Source organism: Microcaecilia unicolor, chromosome 6 (genome assembly GCF_901765095.1).
Source record: "Microcaecilia unicolor chromosome 6, aMicUni1.1, whole genome shotgun sequence".
NCBI classification, from domain to species: Eukaryota; Metazoa; Chordata; class Amphibia; order Gymnophiona; family Siphonopidae; genus Microcaecilia; species Microcaecilia unicolor.
This window is the reverse complement of record NC_044036.1, coordinates 247,470,291-247,489,441: the sequence shown is the minus strand read 5'-3', so window position 1 is coordinate 247,489,441 and position 19,151 is coordinate 247,470,291. Positions and strand designations below refer to the sequence as shown.

Sequence of the window (19,151 nt, the reverse complement as noted above, 5' to 3'; positions counted from 1 at the left end):
GGGCAGTCGGTGCTGCAGAATCTGTTTGGGGTTTAGAATCCAACTGCAGCCCCCTAGGCCCTTTTTTATTCTGTTCCAGGCTGCACTCTCTGTTAGTTGGATAAGTTTAGGTCAATCTCAGTTATGTCCTCGCCGTTGCGAGGCTCAATTGACCCTGTTTGTTGTTTTGAGTGAGCCTGGGGGCTAGGGATACCCCACATGTGAGAACAAGCAGCCTGGTTGTCCTCGGAGAAATCGAAAGCTACATACCTGTAGAAGGTATTCTCCGAGAACAGCAGGCTGATTGTTCTCACCAACCCGCTCAATTCCCCTTTGGCGTTGTCTCTTCCCTTGTTTTGCTATTCTACTGGACTGAGAAGCACGCTCTCGTTGCAGGCGGGAAGGCGGTCGCGCATGCGCATGCGAGGGCTAGCAAACGTTTGTTGCTAGGAAGATCTCCGATCTGGGGCTGCCGTTGGACGTCACCCACATGTGAGAACAATCAGCCTGCTGCCCTCGGAGAATACCTTCTACAGGTATGTAGCTTTCGCTTTACATTTTCCTTTCTATTGGAGATCTTTGCCTCATGAAGCACTTCATCAATGTATTTTTCGATCCTCTTCACTGTCCATTCCTGCAACTCTAACCCCCAAGGTACATAACTGTGGGTTGCCCTGGCAGCTTCCATCTTCAAACTGGCACTATGCTACTGGTAGTCTTGTGGTACTATCATTAGGGGTCAGACTGCCAAATACAAGAGACTACCACTAATAGTAGTGTGATGCCATTTTGAAGATAGGAGGCACCAGAGCATATACACTTGGGGGATTGCTCCTTCCCTTCCCCTCCCCTCTAGCCACCATGAAGAACATGCATAGGTGCCGGGGCGGGGGGGGGGGGAGGGTTAGGGATCAGACTGCACTTTGTAGAGGATCAGGGAGGTGAATGGGGGTTATTGTTTAAACACTGGCTCCTTTAAGAGGCTCCTTGGGAGCATCATTTTCATGTTAGCAGCCCACTGGTATTATCCGTCCATGAATAAATTATCTTTTGAAGTTAAGTGGGCAGTGCTAGGGCAATTTGGAGGTAAAGTCAGGAGTTACCTGGTTAACAGAAATATTCAGCCCGCTAACTGGGTAACTATCTGGAGAAAGTTAGGGCAGCAAAATGGCTGTTCTAACTTTGTCTGGGTAGTTATCCAGGTGTCAGTCTGAATATCACTGGCACCCAGATAAGTGTTGGTGGCTGCATTATACCTGGATATTCAGCTCTGAACCATACCCTGATATCAGTGCACTATGGCCCGGCACTGAATATCTGGATATAAAAACCCATGGAGGCTGGGTTTTTTGGGGGAAGGAGTGGGGGGGGGGGGGGGATGTTGTTGGGAGAAGAAAACTACTGACTTCTGTGGGTTGAGTATTGATCTGCAGATTTTCAGGGGGGGGGGGGGTTCTGAGGGATAAATAACATGTCTGATGGACACAGATTCCACAAGGTTGGTGCCTAGCCTGAAAGCTGCTGTTCTTGAGACTAATTGTGCTGCAGCAATTGATAAAGTAGCGACTAGGTTCTATTGGAATGAATGAAATGCTGATAGTGCTTAATATGTTTTAAAAATAAGTAAACTGAGGTCAGTTGATGACAATACCTAAAAAAAACAAACAGTAAAGCCTATAATTTATTTATATTTATTGACATTTTCCAGTATAATTACACAAACACAAAAGCCAGGCAGTCATAGCACGGAATACGGAAATAAAACACAGAAAACAAAATCTATTCATTCATAGATGCCATCTCAAATCCATATTAATAGGGAAAACCCACAGAAGAAAAAAAGAAAATTTGACAAACAAAACAAGGAAAACAAACATCACTGTAGCTAGCCTGTTCTTTTAGATAAATTACAACATGATCCCTCTAGCCCTATCTTTCTGAAGTAAAACTTTCAACTGAGCAGGATCTGTAAAAGGCCTATAATTTAATTCTCTAAAGTAGAGTTAGCTGGGATAGATTCTTCAAGATTGATTTAGATGCCCTTTCACTAAGCCGCGTAGGCGCCTACGCGCGCCAAATTGGAGTTACCACCAGGTTAGAGGACATGAAATGAGATTGAAGGGGGGCAGACTCAAGAAAAATGTCAGGAAGTATTTTTTCATGGAGAGAGTGGTGGATGCTTGGAATGTTCCTGCGGGAGATGGTGGAGAGGAAAACGGTAACGGAATTCAAACATGCATGGGATAAACATAAAGGAATCCTCCTCAGAAGGAAGGGATCCCCAGAAGCTTAGCCGGTGGTGGGAGGCAGGGCTGGTGGTTGGGAGGTGGGGATAGTGCTGGGCAGACTTATACGGTCTGTGCCAGAGCCGGTGGTGGGAGGCGGGGTGGGTGGTCGGAAGGCGGGGATAGTGCTGGGCAGACTTATACGGTCTGTACCCTGAAAAAGACAGGTACAAATCAAGGTAAGGTGTACACAAAAAATGGCACATGTGAGTTTATCTTGTTGGGCAGATTGGGTGGACCGTGCAGGTCTTTTTCTGCCGTCATCTACTATGTTACCACGTGGCCCTTGCGGTAATTTCAATTTTGGATCATGTCCACTACTCGTGTCTGAAAAACATTTTTTATTTTCTGGCATGCGGCAGCTATGCACATCAAGTGGCATTTGACATGCATAGACCATTACCACATGGTTACCGTGTGAGACCTTACCGCTAAGTCAATGGCTTGCGGTAAGGTCTCAGACCCAAAATGGACGTGCGGCAATTTTCATTTTGCTACACGTCTGTCCGTTTTCAGCAGAAAAAACCCCAACATTTTTTGTAGGTGCGCTAAAAAAGAATTCTGCACGTGCCCAAAACATGTGTCTACACTACCGCATTCCATTTTTCAGTGCACCTTAGTAAAAAGATCCCTTAGTGTGGTCATGGACTATGGCATTGCTAGCACCCTTCCATGAGAGTAAATTCCTTCCTGAGAGTCATGTGTTTATTTCCTTGACTGTCTTCTGGTCACAATTCAAAATTTATCCTAGTCCTTGATTATTTAAGGTATTTTATCAAATTCATTATTAGTTGATTGTCTCCTCTAAGTGTACCCAAGTGTTTTCTCAGCACATAAAATTTTAGCCATATTAAAAAGAGGCATTCTTGGGATATATTTAGTCATAGGTAGAGACATGCAAATCATGTACAATTACATTTTCAAACATATTTGTGCTGTTTTGTCCCCAATCCACCATCACCTGCAGATAAAGCAAGAAGAAAATTAATGAACGCTCTGTACGTGCAAACCTTGTAATTAATTTTTAAGAGTAACTGTTAGGGTAATTTCTCTTTGAAGATTGGCTACAAGGTCTGCAGATTCAAATGTATTATGCTGGAACTCAGGCTACTGCATATTGATTCCTGAATGAATACAAGGAAGAAGGCCTGAGAGAGCATTTAAAGAAAAATTAGAAAATATAATATATTTTAACAGTTCATGATAGCTCCAGCATCTCGACAGTTTCATTACATTTGTCTAGAAGTACATTATGATGCGCCCTGACTTAGGACTTCCTTGTTACTTTTTAAAAATACATTACATGCATCATAATAACGTAACATAATAGTTGACGGCAGATAAAGACCTGTACGATCATGCATATTTACCTCCTTGTAATAGTACATTCAGTTAGGGCTTTAGTTCTTCTAAATTCATTTTTGTAGTGGTATTTTTTTCTTCCTTAGATCTTTGAAAGGTGCAATACCGACTGTTCTGTGGCTGTACGCAAGGCTTTCAAGAACATCAGAGACCTGTATATATATCAAGGTAACAGGATTATCACCTTTTTTAAATATTATGCAACATTTGTCTTAGTTATTATTCATCTTAAATTAATATTTTAGTGAAGTTGTTACACACACACAAAGAGGAAATTTCATTCTACCTTAAACCTTCTCTTATTCATATACACTCCAGCCAGAGAAACAAGGTTGAATATCTTAATTTTGCAAAATGGTTTTATCCATAAGGAAATTCTGCAATTGAACTGGATCCCCCAAAATATAACTGTTATTCCTATAATTAACAAGACATTTACAAGGAAATTTAAGAAAGAAGGTCCTTCCCAGCTCCAAGACTTTTTGGCTTCAGCTGCAGAAAGGACCTTTTACGAACCTGTTTGTCTAGAAACATCTGGGAAAAATACTATCTGACCACAAAAGGGCACCTACCTTTTAGAAAAATACAACTTCATTATTGCTCTTTTTACAGCTTCAGTTAAAAAAACAACTAATAATGTAGCTTTCTGTTAGCTATCAAATCATTAGAAGATTGCAACAAATATTAGATATCAAGAGTATCAGGGGAGACTATCTGATCACTTCCTCCCCCCCCCCCCCCCCTCAATTTTCTTAACCCGTCTAGGGAGATAGTAAATATTAGCCAGAACCAATGAGGGCAAGATGAGTAGGAAGAAAAATTTTAAAAAGAAAACAAAAAACTTAGATTTCTGACTTTTGGAAACTTCTCTCTAGGTTCCAAATGAGCATAAATCCTTGAATTTTCTTTCAAATTAGGTATTGCAGTCGATTTTAAAGTAGTAACAGTTTTTTCAAGTGTTTGCAAAGAAGTTTCCACATTAGTTAATCTAGTTTCAAATTCAGCCATTTTTCATATAATTTTGGGAAAATTTGCATAATTGTGGCAAAGTTTGCTGTATCAGTAAGTGGCACCATTTGCCACATATTCTCTAAAGTAATCTAGGTATGCTGTGAAGATGTTCATTTAAAGGGTCAGGGATATTCTTGATACAGAATCCAGTTAAAAAAAAATGAATCAGAAAACAGCTCATTCTCCCCATTAACTGGAGATACTGTCTTCACCTTCTAATGCTATATGAGGCTTGGGGCAGGTGGAGTCTTTCCACCCAAAGACAAGGAGACTTCTGCAAGGGAAATACCACTTACAGTTTCAATGTTCACAGGACCAGATGCTAGACATATACGATGGTGCATCAGTCCCTTGGCAGGAGCCTTGATTAAGATGGCAAATAAAAATAAGGTTAAAACTGAAGGTAGGTTTCTTGAACTCTTGAATTTCAGATCCTCTTAGTTTAGCAAGATTGTGTGCAAGTTAATTATAACTTAATGAACATTCAGCATGCATGCAATGGTGAAATCTTGCTAGTTTTTTTGTCCATAAGTACATAAGCAATGCCACGCTGGGAAAAGACCAAAGGTCCATCAAGTCCAGCACTCTGTCTCTGACAGCGGCCAATCCAGGCCCCAAGAACCTGGCAAAACCCCCAAAATTAATAACGATCAATGGACTTTTCCTTAAGGAATCTGTCCAGACCCCCTTTAAACTCAGCAAGGCCAGCTGCCGTCACTACCTTCTCCGGCAATGAGTTCCAGAGTCTAACCACGCGCTGAATAAAGAAAAACTTTCTCCGATTTGTTTTAAACCTACCACATTCTAATTTCATCTTGTGTCCCCTGGTTCTATTATTGTTAGAAAGCGTAAACAAACGCTTCACATCTGTCCACTCTACCCCACTCATTATTTTGTAGACCTCTATCATATCACCCCTCAGCTGCCTTTTCTCCAGGCTAAAGAGTCCTAGCCTTCTTAACCTCTCCTCATAAGGTAGTTGTCCCATCCCTTTTATCATTTTTGTCGCCCTTCTCTGCACCTTCTCCAATTCCTTAATATCTTTTTTGAGATGAGTAGACCAAAACTGAACACAATACTCCAGGTGCGGTTGCACCATGGAGCGATATAACTGCATTATAACATCCTCATGCTTGTTTTCCATCCCTTTTCTAATAATACTCAACATTCTGTTCGCCTTCTTAGCCGCCGCAGCACATTGAGCTGAAGATTTCAGTGTCCTATCCACGATGACTCCCAGATCCCTTTCTTGGTCCGTAACTCCTAAAGCAGAACCTTGCATTGTTATTAATTCGTAATTCGGGTTCCTCCTTCCCACATGCATCACTTTGCACTTGTCAACGTTGAACTTCATCTGCCATTTGGACGCCCAATCCCCCAGTCTCATGAGGTCCTCTTGTAACCTTTCACACTCCTCCCGCGACGAGACAACCCTGAATAACTTTGTGTCATCTGCGAATTTAATTACCTCACTAGTTACTCCCATCTCAAGGTCATTTATAAATATGTTAAAAAGCAGCGGTCCCAGCACAGACCCCTGAAGGACCCCACTGACTACCCTTATCCATCGAGAATAATGACCATTCAACCCTACTCGCTGCTTCCTATCTTTTAACCAGCTCTTTATCCACAATAATACACTGCCTCCGATCCCATGACTCCAGTTTCCTTTGGAGTCTTTCATGAGGCACTTTGTCAAACGCCTTCTGAAAATCTAGCTAGACAGTATCCACCGGCTCCCCTTTGTCCACATGTTTGTCCACCCCCTCGAAAAAATGCAGTAGATTTGTGAGGCAAGACTTCCCTTCACTAAATCCGTGCTGACTTTGTCTCAGTAGCCCATACTTTTGTATGTGCTCTGTAATTTTATTCTTAATAATAGCCTCCACCATTTTTCCCGGCACCGACGTCAGACTCACTGGTCTATAATTTCCCGGATCTCCTCTGGAACCCTTTTTAAAAATCGACGTTACATTGGCCACCCTCCAATCTTCCGGTACCACACCTGATTTTAGGGATAAATTGCATACTTTCTGCAACTTTGTATTTTCTACAATTTATGAGGCCAATTTTGAAAAGCAAATTAGGACAAAGCATATGTGTACTTTTTACTTTCAGGCTTTGCATCAGTTATTAAAAGTATCTAACTACTTATCATTTCTATAGCGCTACAAGGAATACGCAGCGCTGTACACCATACACAGAAGACAGTCCCTGCTCAAAGAGCTTACAATCTAGATAAGACAGGTAAACAGACAGAACAATTAAGGGTAAGGGAATAAGAGGTGAGGATAAAGGACACGGTAAGTGAGTTAGGAGTCAAAAGCAGTGGTAAAGAGGTGGGTTTTGAATTTGGACTTGAAAACAGCTAAAGACGGGGCTAGACATACAGGCTCGGGAAGACTATTCCAGGCGAGAGGTGCAGCAAGATAAAAGGAATGGAATTAGAAGTAGAGGAGAAAGGGACGGATAAGAGATTTATCTACATACTTTCCTTTTGAATCTTGTTACAGGTACAGAATACCTAAGGCCAGTGTTGCATAGTAACAAGTGGGCCTTTTACAAAGGAATGCTAGTATTTTTAGCATGTGCTAAAAATAAGTGTGCGCTAAATGTTAGAGATGCCCATATATTCCTATAGGCGTCTCTAGCATTTAGCGCACGCTAAAAATGCTACCGTGCCTTAGTAAAAGACCTCCTAAGTAAATGTAACTAGTTACTGTACTTAAGTAAAAGTTTTGTTACTTTTACTTGTAAAGAAATACAGGATAAAATTTGCTACTTTACTGAAGTAATCATTTTGCCAATTTTTACTACTTTCACTCAGTTACATCTGATGCTTGCGGTTAAAAGTAGAAAGTAAAAGCGAAAGGGAGATGTAGATGACAATTTCTCAGTAAACCAAATGAAACAGCAAAACTGGGAACAGGATTTTGCTATTTTAAACCTTGTCACACAAAGAGTGGATCATCTCATCTTAAATTTTGCTGTTCAGTGAATATAGCCCATTAGTAAAAAAAAAAGCCAGTTTCTGAAAGAAATGAAACGGGTGCTAGCAAGGTTGTCCTCTAATGGCAATTATGTTTTTAAGGGAACTGTTAGGAGAGAGTATGTGTGAGTGAGTATGTGTGAGAGAGTGAATGAGTATGTGTCAGAGAGCAGTGGCGTAGCAAGGGGGGGGCGGGAGGGGCGGTCCGCCCCGGGTGTCAGCTCAGGGGGGGGTGCTCCCTGCCAGCTCCCCTCCCTGGGTGCAGCACGATGACACCCCCCCCCCGACCCAGTGCCTACCCTCCTCCGTCCAACCAGCTCCCTACCTTTAAAAAAATATCGGAAGGCGAGGCGCAGCGCCTCACGCCTGCATGTAAAAGAATTGTGGACCATCTCATCAGGCCTTCCCTCGCTGTATCTGTCCCGCCCTCCGCTGACGCAACTTCCTATTTCCGCAAGGGCAGGACAGACAGAGCGAGAGAAAGTCCGATGAGACGGTCCACATTTCTTTTACGTGCAGGCGCGAAGCGCTGCGCCTCGCCTCGGATTCCGATATTTTTTTTAAAGGTAGGGAGCTGGTTGCATGGAGGAGGGTAGGCACTGGGTCGGGAGCGGGGTGTCAATGCGCCGAGGGGGGGTGTCATTGTGCTGCACCAGGGGGGGGTGCAACGGCGAACCGTCCCGCCAGGGGTGGCAGCCCCCCTTGCTACGCCACTGTCAGAGAGTGAGTATGTGTCAGAGAGAGAGAGTGTGTGTCAGAGAGAGAGAGTGTGTGTTTGAGAGAGAGAGAGACAGAATGTGTGTTTCTGTGTGTGTGTGAGAGAGTGTAGTGTGTGTCCCATGTGCACCAATTATGCTCTCTCCCCTGCATTCATCCATATGCAGCAAATGTCCTCTCTCCCCTGCCCCCTCCATCCATCGTGGTGCAGCAATTCTCCTCTGTCCCTTGCCCTCCTCCCTACATGTGCATCAATTCTGCATTCTCCCCTGGCCTCTCCTCCATCCACCCATATCCAGGGCCCCCCTCCCTCCATCTGTCTGCCCTCTGAGTTCCAGGCCCCCTCCCTACCTCTCTGTGTGCCCTCCGAGTTCCAGGCCCCCTCCCTACCTCTCTCTCTGTGTGCCCTCCAAGTTTCAGGCTCCCTCCCCCCTCCCCTTTGAGTTCCAGGATCCCCTCCCTCCCCTTCGAGTTCCAGGACCCCCTCCCTCCCCTCTGAGTTCCATGCCCCCCATTCTCGTTCCACACCCCCACGACTCCCTCCCTCCCCTTCGAGTTTGACGACCCTCCTCCCCTTCGACTTGCAGGACGCCCCCTCCCTCCAAGGTCCACGCCCCCCCCCCTCCAACTTCCACGCCTCCCTCCCTCTCTCTTTCTGCCCTCCAAGCACGACCTGTCCTCCGGCAGCCCCTCGCCTTCGTAAGTGCTGGCTGTATTTTTAAAATTCTTACCTTGGGGTGCGGCGTCCACAGTGAAGGCGAGCAGCGCTTCACACTGCCTTCGCATGTGTCTCAACTCTGCCTCTGGTCCCACCCTCATTTCCTGTTTCCGGATGGATGGGAGCAGAGGCAGAGCTGAGACACATGCGAAGGCAGTGTGAAGCACCGCTCGCCTTCACTGTGGACGCCGCACCCCAAGGTAAGAATTTTTAAAATACAGCCAGCACTTAGGAAGGCAAGGGGCTGCTGGAGGACAGGTTGTGCTTGGAGGGCAGAGAGAGAGAGGGAGGGAGGCATGGGGGCTGGCAGCTATACAGAGTTCCCTCGACGTCGCGTTCCTTTGCCTAGCAACTCTGCAGCGTTCCCTTCCCTCTCACTGTTCCGCCCTCGATGTGATCACGTTTTGACGCGAGGGCGGGACAGAGAGAGATGGTTACAGAGTTACAAACCCTTCACTGCAGTCTGCCACGGAGTCAGCTTAGGAATGTTGGAGGTGCAAATTATTATATAGGATAAGAACGGTGAATTGCTTGTGTTTTTTAACTGGTTAGTGGCCTTCAGCCAAAAAGAACATTGATGAGTTGGGAAGTGGAGATGAAGCTGGTAGCAATTCTCAGTGAACAGATATATGTTTCTACCACAACAGATGGCACGTTATCCAATGGGAAAATTTACACTGGAGTAACTGTCCACTGGATTGATAAGAGTCCTTAAGGAGGAAGTCTGCATGTCTGGCCTTAAGAATGAAAGGTTCCTACACATTTGATGTGTTTGCATCAGTTCTTGAAGATATTCAAAGAGTTTGCCGTCAGATGAAAAATTGTTAGAACAAAAGACAATGATTCCAACTTTGTAAAAGCCTTCTTTGTAATTGGACAGCATGATGATGATAATGAAGATAAAGATGAAGATGCAAGTGATGAATTAGACAGCAGTACTTCTAATGCAGATGATAATGACAATGATGATAAAGTACTTTTTGCTATCTGGAAGTCAAGTGTTTCAGAGTGTCACGACTGTGACTTTATTCCATGCCTACACTCACCTTGCCTCCGGGTGACCGGGTCCTATGGTTGCTGTGGACTGTTTTTTCCTGTTTCCCAGATGTCTTCCAGGTTCCATTCCGGTCCTGATGTTCCAGCTTTCCAGACTTGCCCCGGTGGTTCTGCTGTCAAGCCTCACCAGTGACATCATCTGTAATTGCCTTATTAAGCACCTGGGAACTTTCAGGCTTTGCCTTTGCAACAGAGGTCTTCAGATGTGCTTTTGTCTGAGAGTGTTTGTTGCTGCTCTAGCTCTGCTAGTATCTGCTTTGTGGGTCCTTAGCTTTAGTTTCTTCTGTTTGTTTTTGCCTTGTGTGTCTTTAACTTTAGTTCCTTGCTGCTGTATCTGCTCTGCCTAGCTTCAGTTCCTTACTGTTTGTTGCTGTTTTGCTCATGGTCAGTTCTAGTTTCCCTCCTGCTGTTTCAGCCCTGTATGTTTCTTATGGTTTTCCTCTGTCTTCTGCTATAGTTCCCTGCCTGCTTGTTCCACCCTGGTTGTCCTTAGCTTTAGCCCTTCCCCGTTCGTGTCTGCCTTGCCTGAGTACTTCAATCTGGTTCCAGTCCAGCCAAGCTAAGTCTGCTCCAGCTTGTGGTTCCAGTCCAGTCAAGCCAAGTCCGCTCCAGCTTGTGGTTCCAGTCCAGCCAAGCCAAGTCCGCTCCAGCTTGTGGCTCCAGTCCAACCAAGCTAAGTCCGCTCCAGCTTGTGGTTCTAGTCCAGTCAAGCCAAGTTCGTTCCAGCTTTTGGTTCCAGTCCAGCCTGTTGGTGTTTGTCTGCGCTTCCCTGTTGGGTGGTCTTCCTGCTGTTGCCGGTCTCTGGCAGTAGCCCAAGGGCTCACTACTCCAGATCGCTTGCAGTGACGTGACACAGAGATACCTTTTATCATAACCTGTAGAACCAGTCAGAAGACAATCAGTAATATTGCAATCTGGCCTGATTTGAAGGAACTTTTTATCAGACTGAACAATCGACTTTCTGCTAGTGTAGTTGTTGAACCTTTTTAGCTGTCTGTGTTGGATTAATGACTCGCAAGCACACTTGCATAAGTAACAGTTATTTGGGCTTGTTGGTGCTGGGCCTCAGAACCAAAAACTCAACACTTCTCCCAGACAAATTCCCCAACTGAGTTTCTTGGGACCAGTGGCCTGATAAGCACCAAACTACAAACAAAAGAAGCGTCTCACCTTATTAAATTTTATTCTTACCCAAGAATATGAAAAATAAGAAATTAGTAGTAGCAAATAAAAAGCAGGGTAATAAGGGAATATAAACAAAAGGGATTTGCCATTGAAATGGATGCCTATTCCTTAGTAAGTTGAGACAAACAGAGGAAGACTGTCATCATGTCCTCCTGCCTTTCAGACCAAGCACTTATATAGAGTTTCTCAGCCCAAAGCACTGGTTTTTGAAGAATACATCATCTAGGATATGTCATTCATTTGTCATAATTGCCAAAAGGTACATTAAAAAATTACATCTCCTTAAAAGATAAATTTCGGTCCTTTTGTTAATTAAACACATCCTCAGTAAAAAAAACAAACAAACAAACAAAAAAAACCTGATCTCACTTCAAAAGTGTCAGGATCCAGCTCTCACAGAGTCCCTACCCTCACAATATGTCTTTTTCTTCCCTTTTCTTAAGGCTACAGGAATCCTGTTGCCTCTTTTCTGTGTCCATCTCCTTGCTCCCTTTGAATGGTAATGTAAACCCCCTAGTCATGGAGCAGGTAAATTACAATCAAACATATAAACGGCGAGTGACCGTACTCACTCGCAAATGCGCAGTAGAGACTTCCCTCTCTGTCCCGCCCCCGTGTCAATACGTGATGACGGGGGGGGGGGGCGGGACAGAGAGGGAAACTGCGCCGCCGAGGTTGCTACCGCTCCCCCCTCCACCCGGCCCGGGCCCTCTCTTCCCTTCTGAACTTACAGATCCATTCGCCGAACGCAGCAACGCACATCAGCTGAGCTGCAGTGAGCCCTTCCTTCTTTGCCTGTGGCCCCGCCCTCCTGTGACGTAACGTCAGCGAGGGCGGGACACACACAGGCAGAGGAGGAAGGGGCAGCTCAGCTGATGTGCGTTGCTGCGTTCGGCGAATGGATCTGTAAGTTCAGAAGTGAAGAGAGGGCCCGGGCCAGGTGGAGGGGTGGCGGCGACGGCGACGACTTCGAGGGGGGGGGGCGGTGGCGACTTCGCGGGGGGGAGGGGAGCGGTGGTGACCGCGGGGGGAGGAAAACCTCAATACCAGCCCGTTTTTACGGGCTCAACGGCTAGTAATTAAAGAAATAAATATATGAATGTCACAGTTCCAAATAGGGTTCCCAAATAAAGTCCACACAGCCAAGGGATGTAACAAGAAAAGAAATAATAAAAGTTTATTAAATGATAAAATAAATAGAAACACTTGTTGGTTATGTTCCTTAATGTTGGTACCAATTGTTAAGCTTTGATGGTATTAGATAAAGCTAGTGCAAGGTGTTAAATACTTTGTGGTAAGTTACAAAGAAAATAAAGGCAATAACATGTTCAAAATTACAATCACAGTTACCAAGACCCCAACCCCACTTCTGTAATAACACAAAACATCCCAAGCATGTATACAGCTCTAATTATTGCACTCAGATCTGATATATATATATTCCCCCGTTTGTGTGCACACAATAATGTTACCGGTATATCAAATCTTCGCTAGCATTGCTGCTTTCTTGCATTGGGTACCTTGGTCTTCTCCACACCCACGTCTCCTCGGTTGGCGAGGTCAGCTCACCGGCTCAGGAACTCCAGGATACCTACTGCTCTGACTCAAAAAACTCAAAAAAGGAAAACCCTGACTTTCTGTGCTTGGTGTATGTACTAACCTCAATTAGTAGTTTCTTTGGCAAGGAACTTGTGGACTAACTAGATTCAAATAAAACAGGTAAGTAGGGGAAATTCCTATCTAAACCGCCCAAAACATGACCCCCCCCCCTTTTTTTTTGTTCTGCTATACCACCACCCTCTAATCCCACTGATGGACTGCTAAACTAAATCTCATAAAGGCAGGCAGGCTCTTGAATGCAGACCCTCTCAGAGCTCAAAGGCAGGCTTAGGCTGGACAGTTTTGTTCCCAGGACAGGCTTCTGTCTGTATTTTCCTGAGGCAGGCACTCAAAGAAAAAAGTTCCTTTTTAGTCTGGGCACTCAGTGCAAGGGGGGGTGTCTCTCTGTGGAGTTTCTTCCCTCTCCGGATAAGCCTCTTCTTTACAGGACAGTCACACGGCCGGCTCTCTCTCTCTCCTCTCTGGACAAGCAGACACACACACGGAGGGATGCGCTGGGGGGACTTCTGGGATTCAGGGACCTTGCCACGTTGCTCTCTATTCAGCTCTGCACTGCTCCCTACCAGTCTCAGCTTCCCAGTGTGTTCCCCTCTTCCTCCTCTTCATTTCTGTCTGAAGATTGGCTTCTGGGACTACTGCTACAGCTCCTCTTTAACCCCTGGCTCGCTCCAGATCCCTTCTCTTCCTCCTCCCCTGTTCCTGTCTGCCTTAATGCCCAGCCCTTTGTTTTGGACTCACCAGCTCTCTTTTTTTCATCTGGGGCTCGTCAGTGGGTTCCAGCCTGCAGATCACTCATGCTTGGGTCTGATTAGGGTTACCATTTTGGGTCCTCTGAAAAAGAGGACACATGCCACGCCCCCCTACCCCGCCCCACCTCATGCCACGCCCCACCACGCCCCCTTCAGGTCCTCGTTCCGCCCCTATTCCCTGCCCCCCCACGTCACATAGTCCCCTCCCCCCCATCACATACCCCCCCCCCCCCCCCCACTTACTATCTAGCCCTGGTGGTCTAGTAGCGTCTTCTCTTCGGGGCAGGAAAGAGCCCCCTCTTTCCTGCCCGGAGCGCTGCCTGCCCTTGCCTGCTGCATCTTCCTCGGTCTGGCTGGGGATTCAAAATGGCCACCGAGAGTTGAAGCGGCCTCGCGAGAGTTCAACTCTCGGCGGCCATTTTGAATCCCCAGCCAGACCGAGAAGGATGATAGGGGAGGCAGCGCTCCGGGCAGGAAAGAGGGTGCTCTTTCCTGCCCCGAATGTTGGATTATTTGTAGTAAATAATTAGCAGATTTTAGTACACACAGCTTCAGCTTTAGAAATGTTAATTTCTTTCTTCATCTCTCTCTCATTCACCCCTGAATAATTCACTGCTGAGTCACTTTAAAGTTGAAGTAACAAAACATCTGTTTACTCACAGTTTGTAGTTAGATTATAATCAGACAGGCTTATATATACATATTACTATACATTTGTATTATCAGCTCCTTCCATGTGCTTAGATGGTAATGGATGCTCACACCACCATAGATCCTCTCAGGTTAGGAGAGATCATGAGCTCCATGTGCTCCATGTGCTGCATCTGCTGCATCTAACCCCCACAGGAAGTTGCATAGCTGTGTGACCTCTCTAAGTAATTCACATCAGAGGTCACAGAGTAATCACAGAGAAATAATAGGTGACAGGCAATGCATGTAAAATACAATTACATTCCAACAAACCCCTTCTCATGCATAACTGTCATGCAATTATTTATTCATACAAAGTCCAAGCTTTATACGCAGATTCACAAAATGTTCTCTGGGTAACGGTTTGGTCATGATGTCAGCTGTCATCTCACTGGTGTGACAATAGTGTAGACTGATGACCCCTTCTTTCGCCAACTCTCGCACGTTGTGGTATTTCGTTGCGATGTGCTTGGTGCGTGACTGAACCTTGTCATTCTGTGACAGTCGGATGCAGCTCTGATTATCTTCCATTATCTGGATTGGTCTCTGTTCAGCTATTCCAAAATCCAGCAAAAGTTTTTCAATCCACATCAGTTCTCTGCACGCTTCCGATACAGCCACATATTCAGCTTCTGTAGAAGACAAACTCACAATACTTTGTTTATGACTGGCCCATGAAATTTGTACATTTCCATACATAAACACATATCCACTTGTGGATTTATAATCAGAATGATCCCCTGCCCAATCTGAATCACAGTAACATATTAGTTTTGGATTACTATTGGCTGAAATCTTTAATTTACAATCAATGGTACCCTTTAAATACCTTACCATCCTTTTAACTGCAGTCCAATCTTGTTTTGGTAGGTGAGCTGACCCTTCTGCTCAAAATTCCTACTGCATTTGCTATATCAGCCCTGTACGTGGTAGCTAGATATAAAAGCTTACCTATGGCTGATCTATATTGGATGTTATCTGGTAAAGGTTCTCTTACTGTTTCATCCTTCAGAAAATCAGTGATCATGGGAGTGCTTACAACTTGGGCATCTTGCATACCTAAACTTTCAATAAGCTCATTTATTTTCTGCTTCTGGCTTAGAAGATAAGAACCATCATTTTGTTTCTCAATTTCTATACCAAGATAGTATGACACATTACCAAGTTCTTTTATCTCAACATTCTGGTTTAAACACTTTACAATGTCCTTGTACTCTTGCTCACTTTTGCTTGCAATGAGCAGATCATCAACAAAAGCTAAAATGTATGCATATTGTCCATTTGTGCACCTAGTGTACAAGCATTTATCTGCTTCACCTTGCTTAAATCCTAAATTTGTCAATATTTCATGCAATTTTTCATTCCAACATTCTGCACTTTGCTTTAATCCACAAAGACCTTTGTTTAATTTACACACTAGCTGTCTTTGTTTTGTATTTATGAAACCTGTTGGCTGTTCCATGTACAAGTCTTCAGTTATATCTCCGTGAAGAAACGCTGTTTTCACATCAATGTGGTTGACTTGCATGCCTTTTGAGACTGCAATGCTCAGAAGTGTTCTGATTGTCGTGTGTTTCACTACAGGTGCAAACACTTCATCAAAATCTTCTCCATATTTTTGAAGATATCCCTTTGCGACTAATCTGGCTTTATACCTTTCCACTTTTCCTTGTGCATTCCTTTTTAACTTGAATACCCATTTGCATCCTATAGCTTTCTTGCCAGGAGGTAATTTTGTAAGAATCCAAGTATTATTTTTATCCAATGCATCAATTTCTTCCTGTGCAGCTTTATGCCATTCAGCAGCTTCTTCTGCTGGCATTTTCTCAATCTCATCCCATGTTAAGGGCTCTTGAGCTTCTGCTGACTTTGTTAGGTAAGACAGTCTTGGGGGTGGAACACCTTTGTTTTCCCTGGATGAGCGTCTGACAACAGGTTGGTCCGACCTTTCTGCATCCTCTAAATCTGAGAGTCCTTCTCCAATTGATTCCCCTTCTCCAACTGTACTGTCTTCTTCAATGATCCTTTCTGTGTCTGTTTCCTCTGCCTGTTCCTCGTTAGATACAGGTGAGTTGCTTTCAGACATCTGCCTTGGTATGGCATTTATATACACTGGCATGTCTATTATGGTTCTAGTTTCATATTCTGGATGATAAGGCTCATCTGGGATAATCCAGCCTTTATCAACCCTTTTGTTTTCATCAAAATATGTAACATGTCTTATGCCAACAATGCCAGTTTTCAGATTCAAAATTCTATATCCTTTGTGTCCTGGAGCATAGCCAACTAAAATGCCCCTTTCTGTTGTGGAATCCAGCTTATGCCTTCTTTGCTTTGGTACATGAGCATATGCTGTACTTCCAAATGTTCTTATGTGTGACAGGTTTGGCTTCCTACCATGCCATGTCTCATGTGGTGTGCGCTCAGCGCCTTTAGTTGGCATTCTGTTTTGTAGGTACACTGCTGTGAGAATGGCTTCCCCCCATAGTCTTTTAGGGAGATTGCTATCTGACAGCATACATCTGGTCATTTCCACAAGTGACCTAAATTTTCTCTCTGCGACAGAATTTTGCTCTGGTGTATAAGCTACTGTTGTGATATGCTGAATGCCTTCTTGTTCTAGAAATGTGCGCATGCTTTGTGAAGTGAACTCACCACCATTGTCGGTCTGAAGAACCTTTGGTTTTCTTTCAAATTTATTTCTCACCATGGCTACGTATTTCTTCAGCATGTCTGTGACTTGACTTTTCTCTTTCAGCAAATAGGCCACACAATATCTAGAGAAATCATCCAAGAATATTAGCACAAATCTGTTATTTCCCAATGATGGGATATTAAACGGTCCACATAAGTCACTGTGTATTAAGTCCAGCACTTTATTACTCCTATTTCCTGTGTATGCAGGAAATGAGGGTCTCACACCTTTTTGAGTAACACAGTCTATGCATTTCTCCATTTTACCAGCATCTGCACTTATCTGAATGCCGGTGGCTAGTTGCTTACTGTGAAGATCCTGGATCACCTTAGAATCACGATGTCCCAGGCGGCGGTGCCAGATTTCCAGACTACATTTACCATCATTCTTCCTTACTTGCGCCATATGTGAGGCTTCACCTGAAATGTTCAGCTTATAAACATCATTCTCCGAGGACAAGCAGGCTGCTTGTTCTCACTGATGGGTGACGTCCACGGCAGCCCCTCCAATCGGAAACTTCACTAGCAAAGTCCTTTGCTAGCCCTCGCGCGCCCGCGCGCACCGCGCATGCGCGGCCGTCTTCCCGCCCGAAACCGGCTCGAGCCGGCCAGTCTTCTTTTGTCCGCACTCGGTACGGTCGTGTTTTCGCCGTGTCGAGCCCCGGAAAGTCGACCTCGCGCGTCCAATTTGTTTTGAACGTGTTTTTTTCCTTCGGGAAAGCTTTGTCCTAGTCGGGAAGTGCTCCGGAAACCCCCCGCCGGGTTTCGTGTAAATCCTCCCCGTACTTCCAGCTTTTTTGCCCCGGTAAGTTTTCTTTCGTCGTCGGGGTAGGCCTCTTTTCGGCCTCGGTCGAGATTTTTTCTCCCCCTAAATTTGGTGCTTCAAATTTCGCCATTTCGGCTTTTGATTTCGCCGGCGTGATTTTTCCGCCCATGACATCGAAGCCTTCCAGCGGCTTCAAGAAGTGCACCCAGTGCGCCCGGGTTATCTCGCTCACTGATCGACACTCGTCGTGTCTTCAGTGTCTGGGGGCCGAGCACCGCCCTCAGAACTGCAGTCTGTGTTCCCTGCTTCAAAGGCGGACTCAGGTAGCGAGACTAGCCCAGTGGAACGTGTTGTTCTCGGGCTCTTCGTCGGCATCGGCACCGGGATCTTCGAGTGCATCGACGTCGTCAGCGTCCAGACCTTCTTCCTCGGCCGCCCCTGCATCGAGTGCATCGAGGCATCGGGCCTCTGCATCGGCGCCGAGACATCGGATAGCTGCATCGACGTCGGTGGTACCAGGACCTCGTCTGCTGATGTCGTCGGACGGTGGTGCATCGGGTGGAGTGCAGGTGAGGGCTGTCCATTCCCCTGCTGGTGGCGGTGAGCCCTCGGGTGGGTCTCCGCCTACCCTGAGGGCTCCTGCGGTACAGCCCCCCCGAGATCGACCTTCTTCAGTCTCGGCCCCGAGGAAGCGACGGATGGATTCGACGTCCTCCTCGTCGGTGCCGGGGAGCTCCGGTGACATGCTTCGGAAGAAATCGAAGAAGCATCGACACCGGTCTCCTCCCCGTGTCGGCACCGAGAGCTCTGGGTCGCCGAGGGATTCGGCACCCAGCAGGCATCGGCACCGAGAGGACCGCTCACCCTCTGTTCAGGAGGTGTCGATGCGCTCCGCTCTGGACAGCCCGGAACAGCCTCCACGCCCGGAACAGGTACTGACGTCGACGCCTGCATCGACCTCTCAGCCTTTCTCTGCAGCCGCTCTAAACGAGAGCCTCCGGGCCGTTCTCCCAGAGATTCTGGGAGAGCTGTTGCGCCCTACCCCTCCGGTACCGGCGGTGCTTGCGCCACCGGTACCGTCGAGCGTGGCGCCGGCTGGCCCATCGCCCAGGTTGAGGTCCCCGACGTCGGTACCGCGTGCGGTACCGACCGCGGCCACCTCCCAGGAAGGCTCCCCGACTACGTCGGCGGAGGGAGCTTCGCCGATGCGGGCGAGGGAGTCTACCTCTCGACGCCCCCATCGTGGACGGGGTTCCACGGAGTCGAGCAGGGCGAGGTTGCAGACACAGGTCCGTGAACTTGTGTCTGACACCGAGGGTGAGGCCTCGTG

General features: G+C 46.0%; 1 protein-coding gene across 1 annotated transcript in view; it reads left to right on the top strand.

Moving 5' to 3' along the window:
* The window catches only part of DPP7 (dipeptidyl peptidase 7), a 720,522-nt gene that overhangs the window by 216,027 nt on the left and 485,344 nt on the right, over window positions 1-19,151 (top strand). Inside the window, 1 exon segment of the mRNA XM_030207062.1 lies at window positions 3,713-3,794. Within this exon segment, the coding sequence (XP_030062922.1) occupies window positions 3,713-3,794 (82 nt within the window).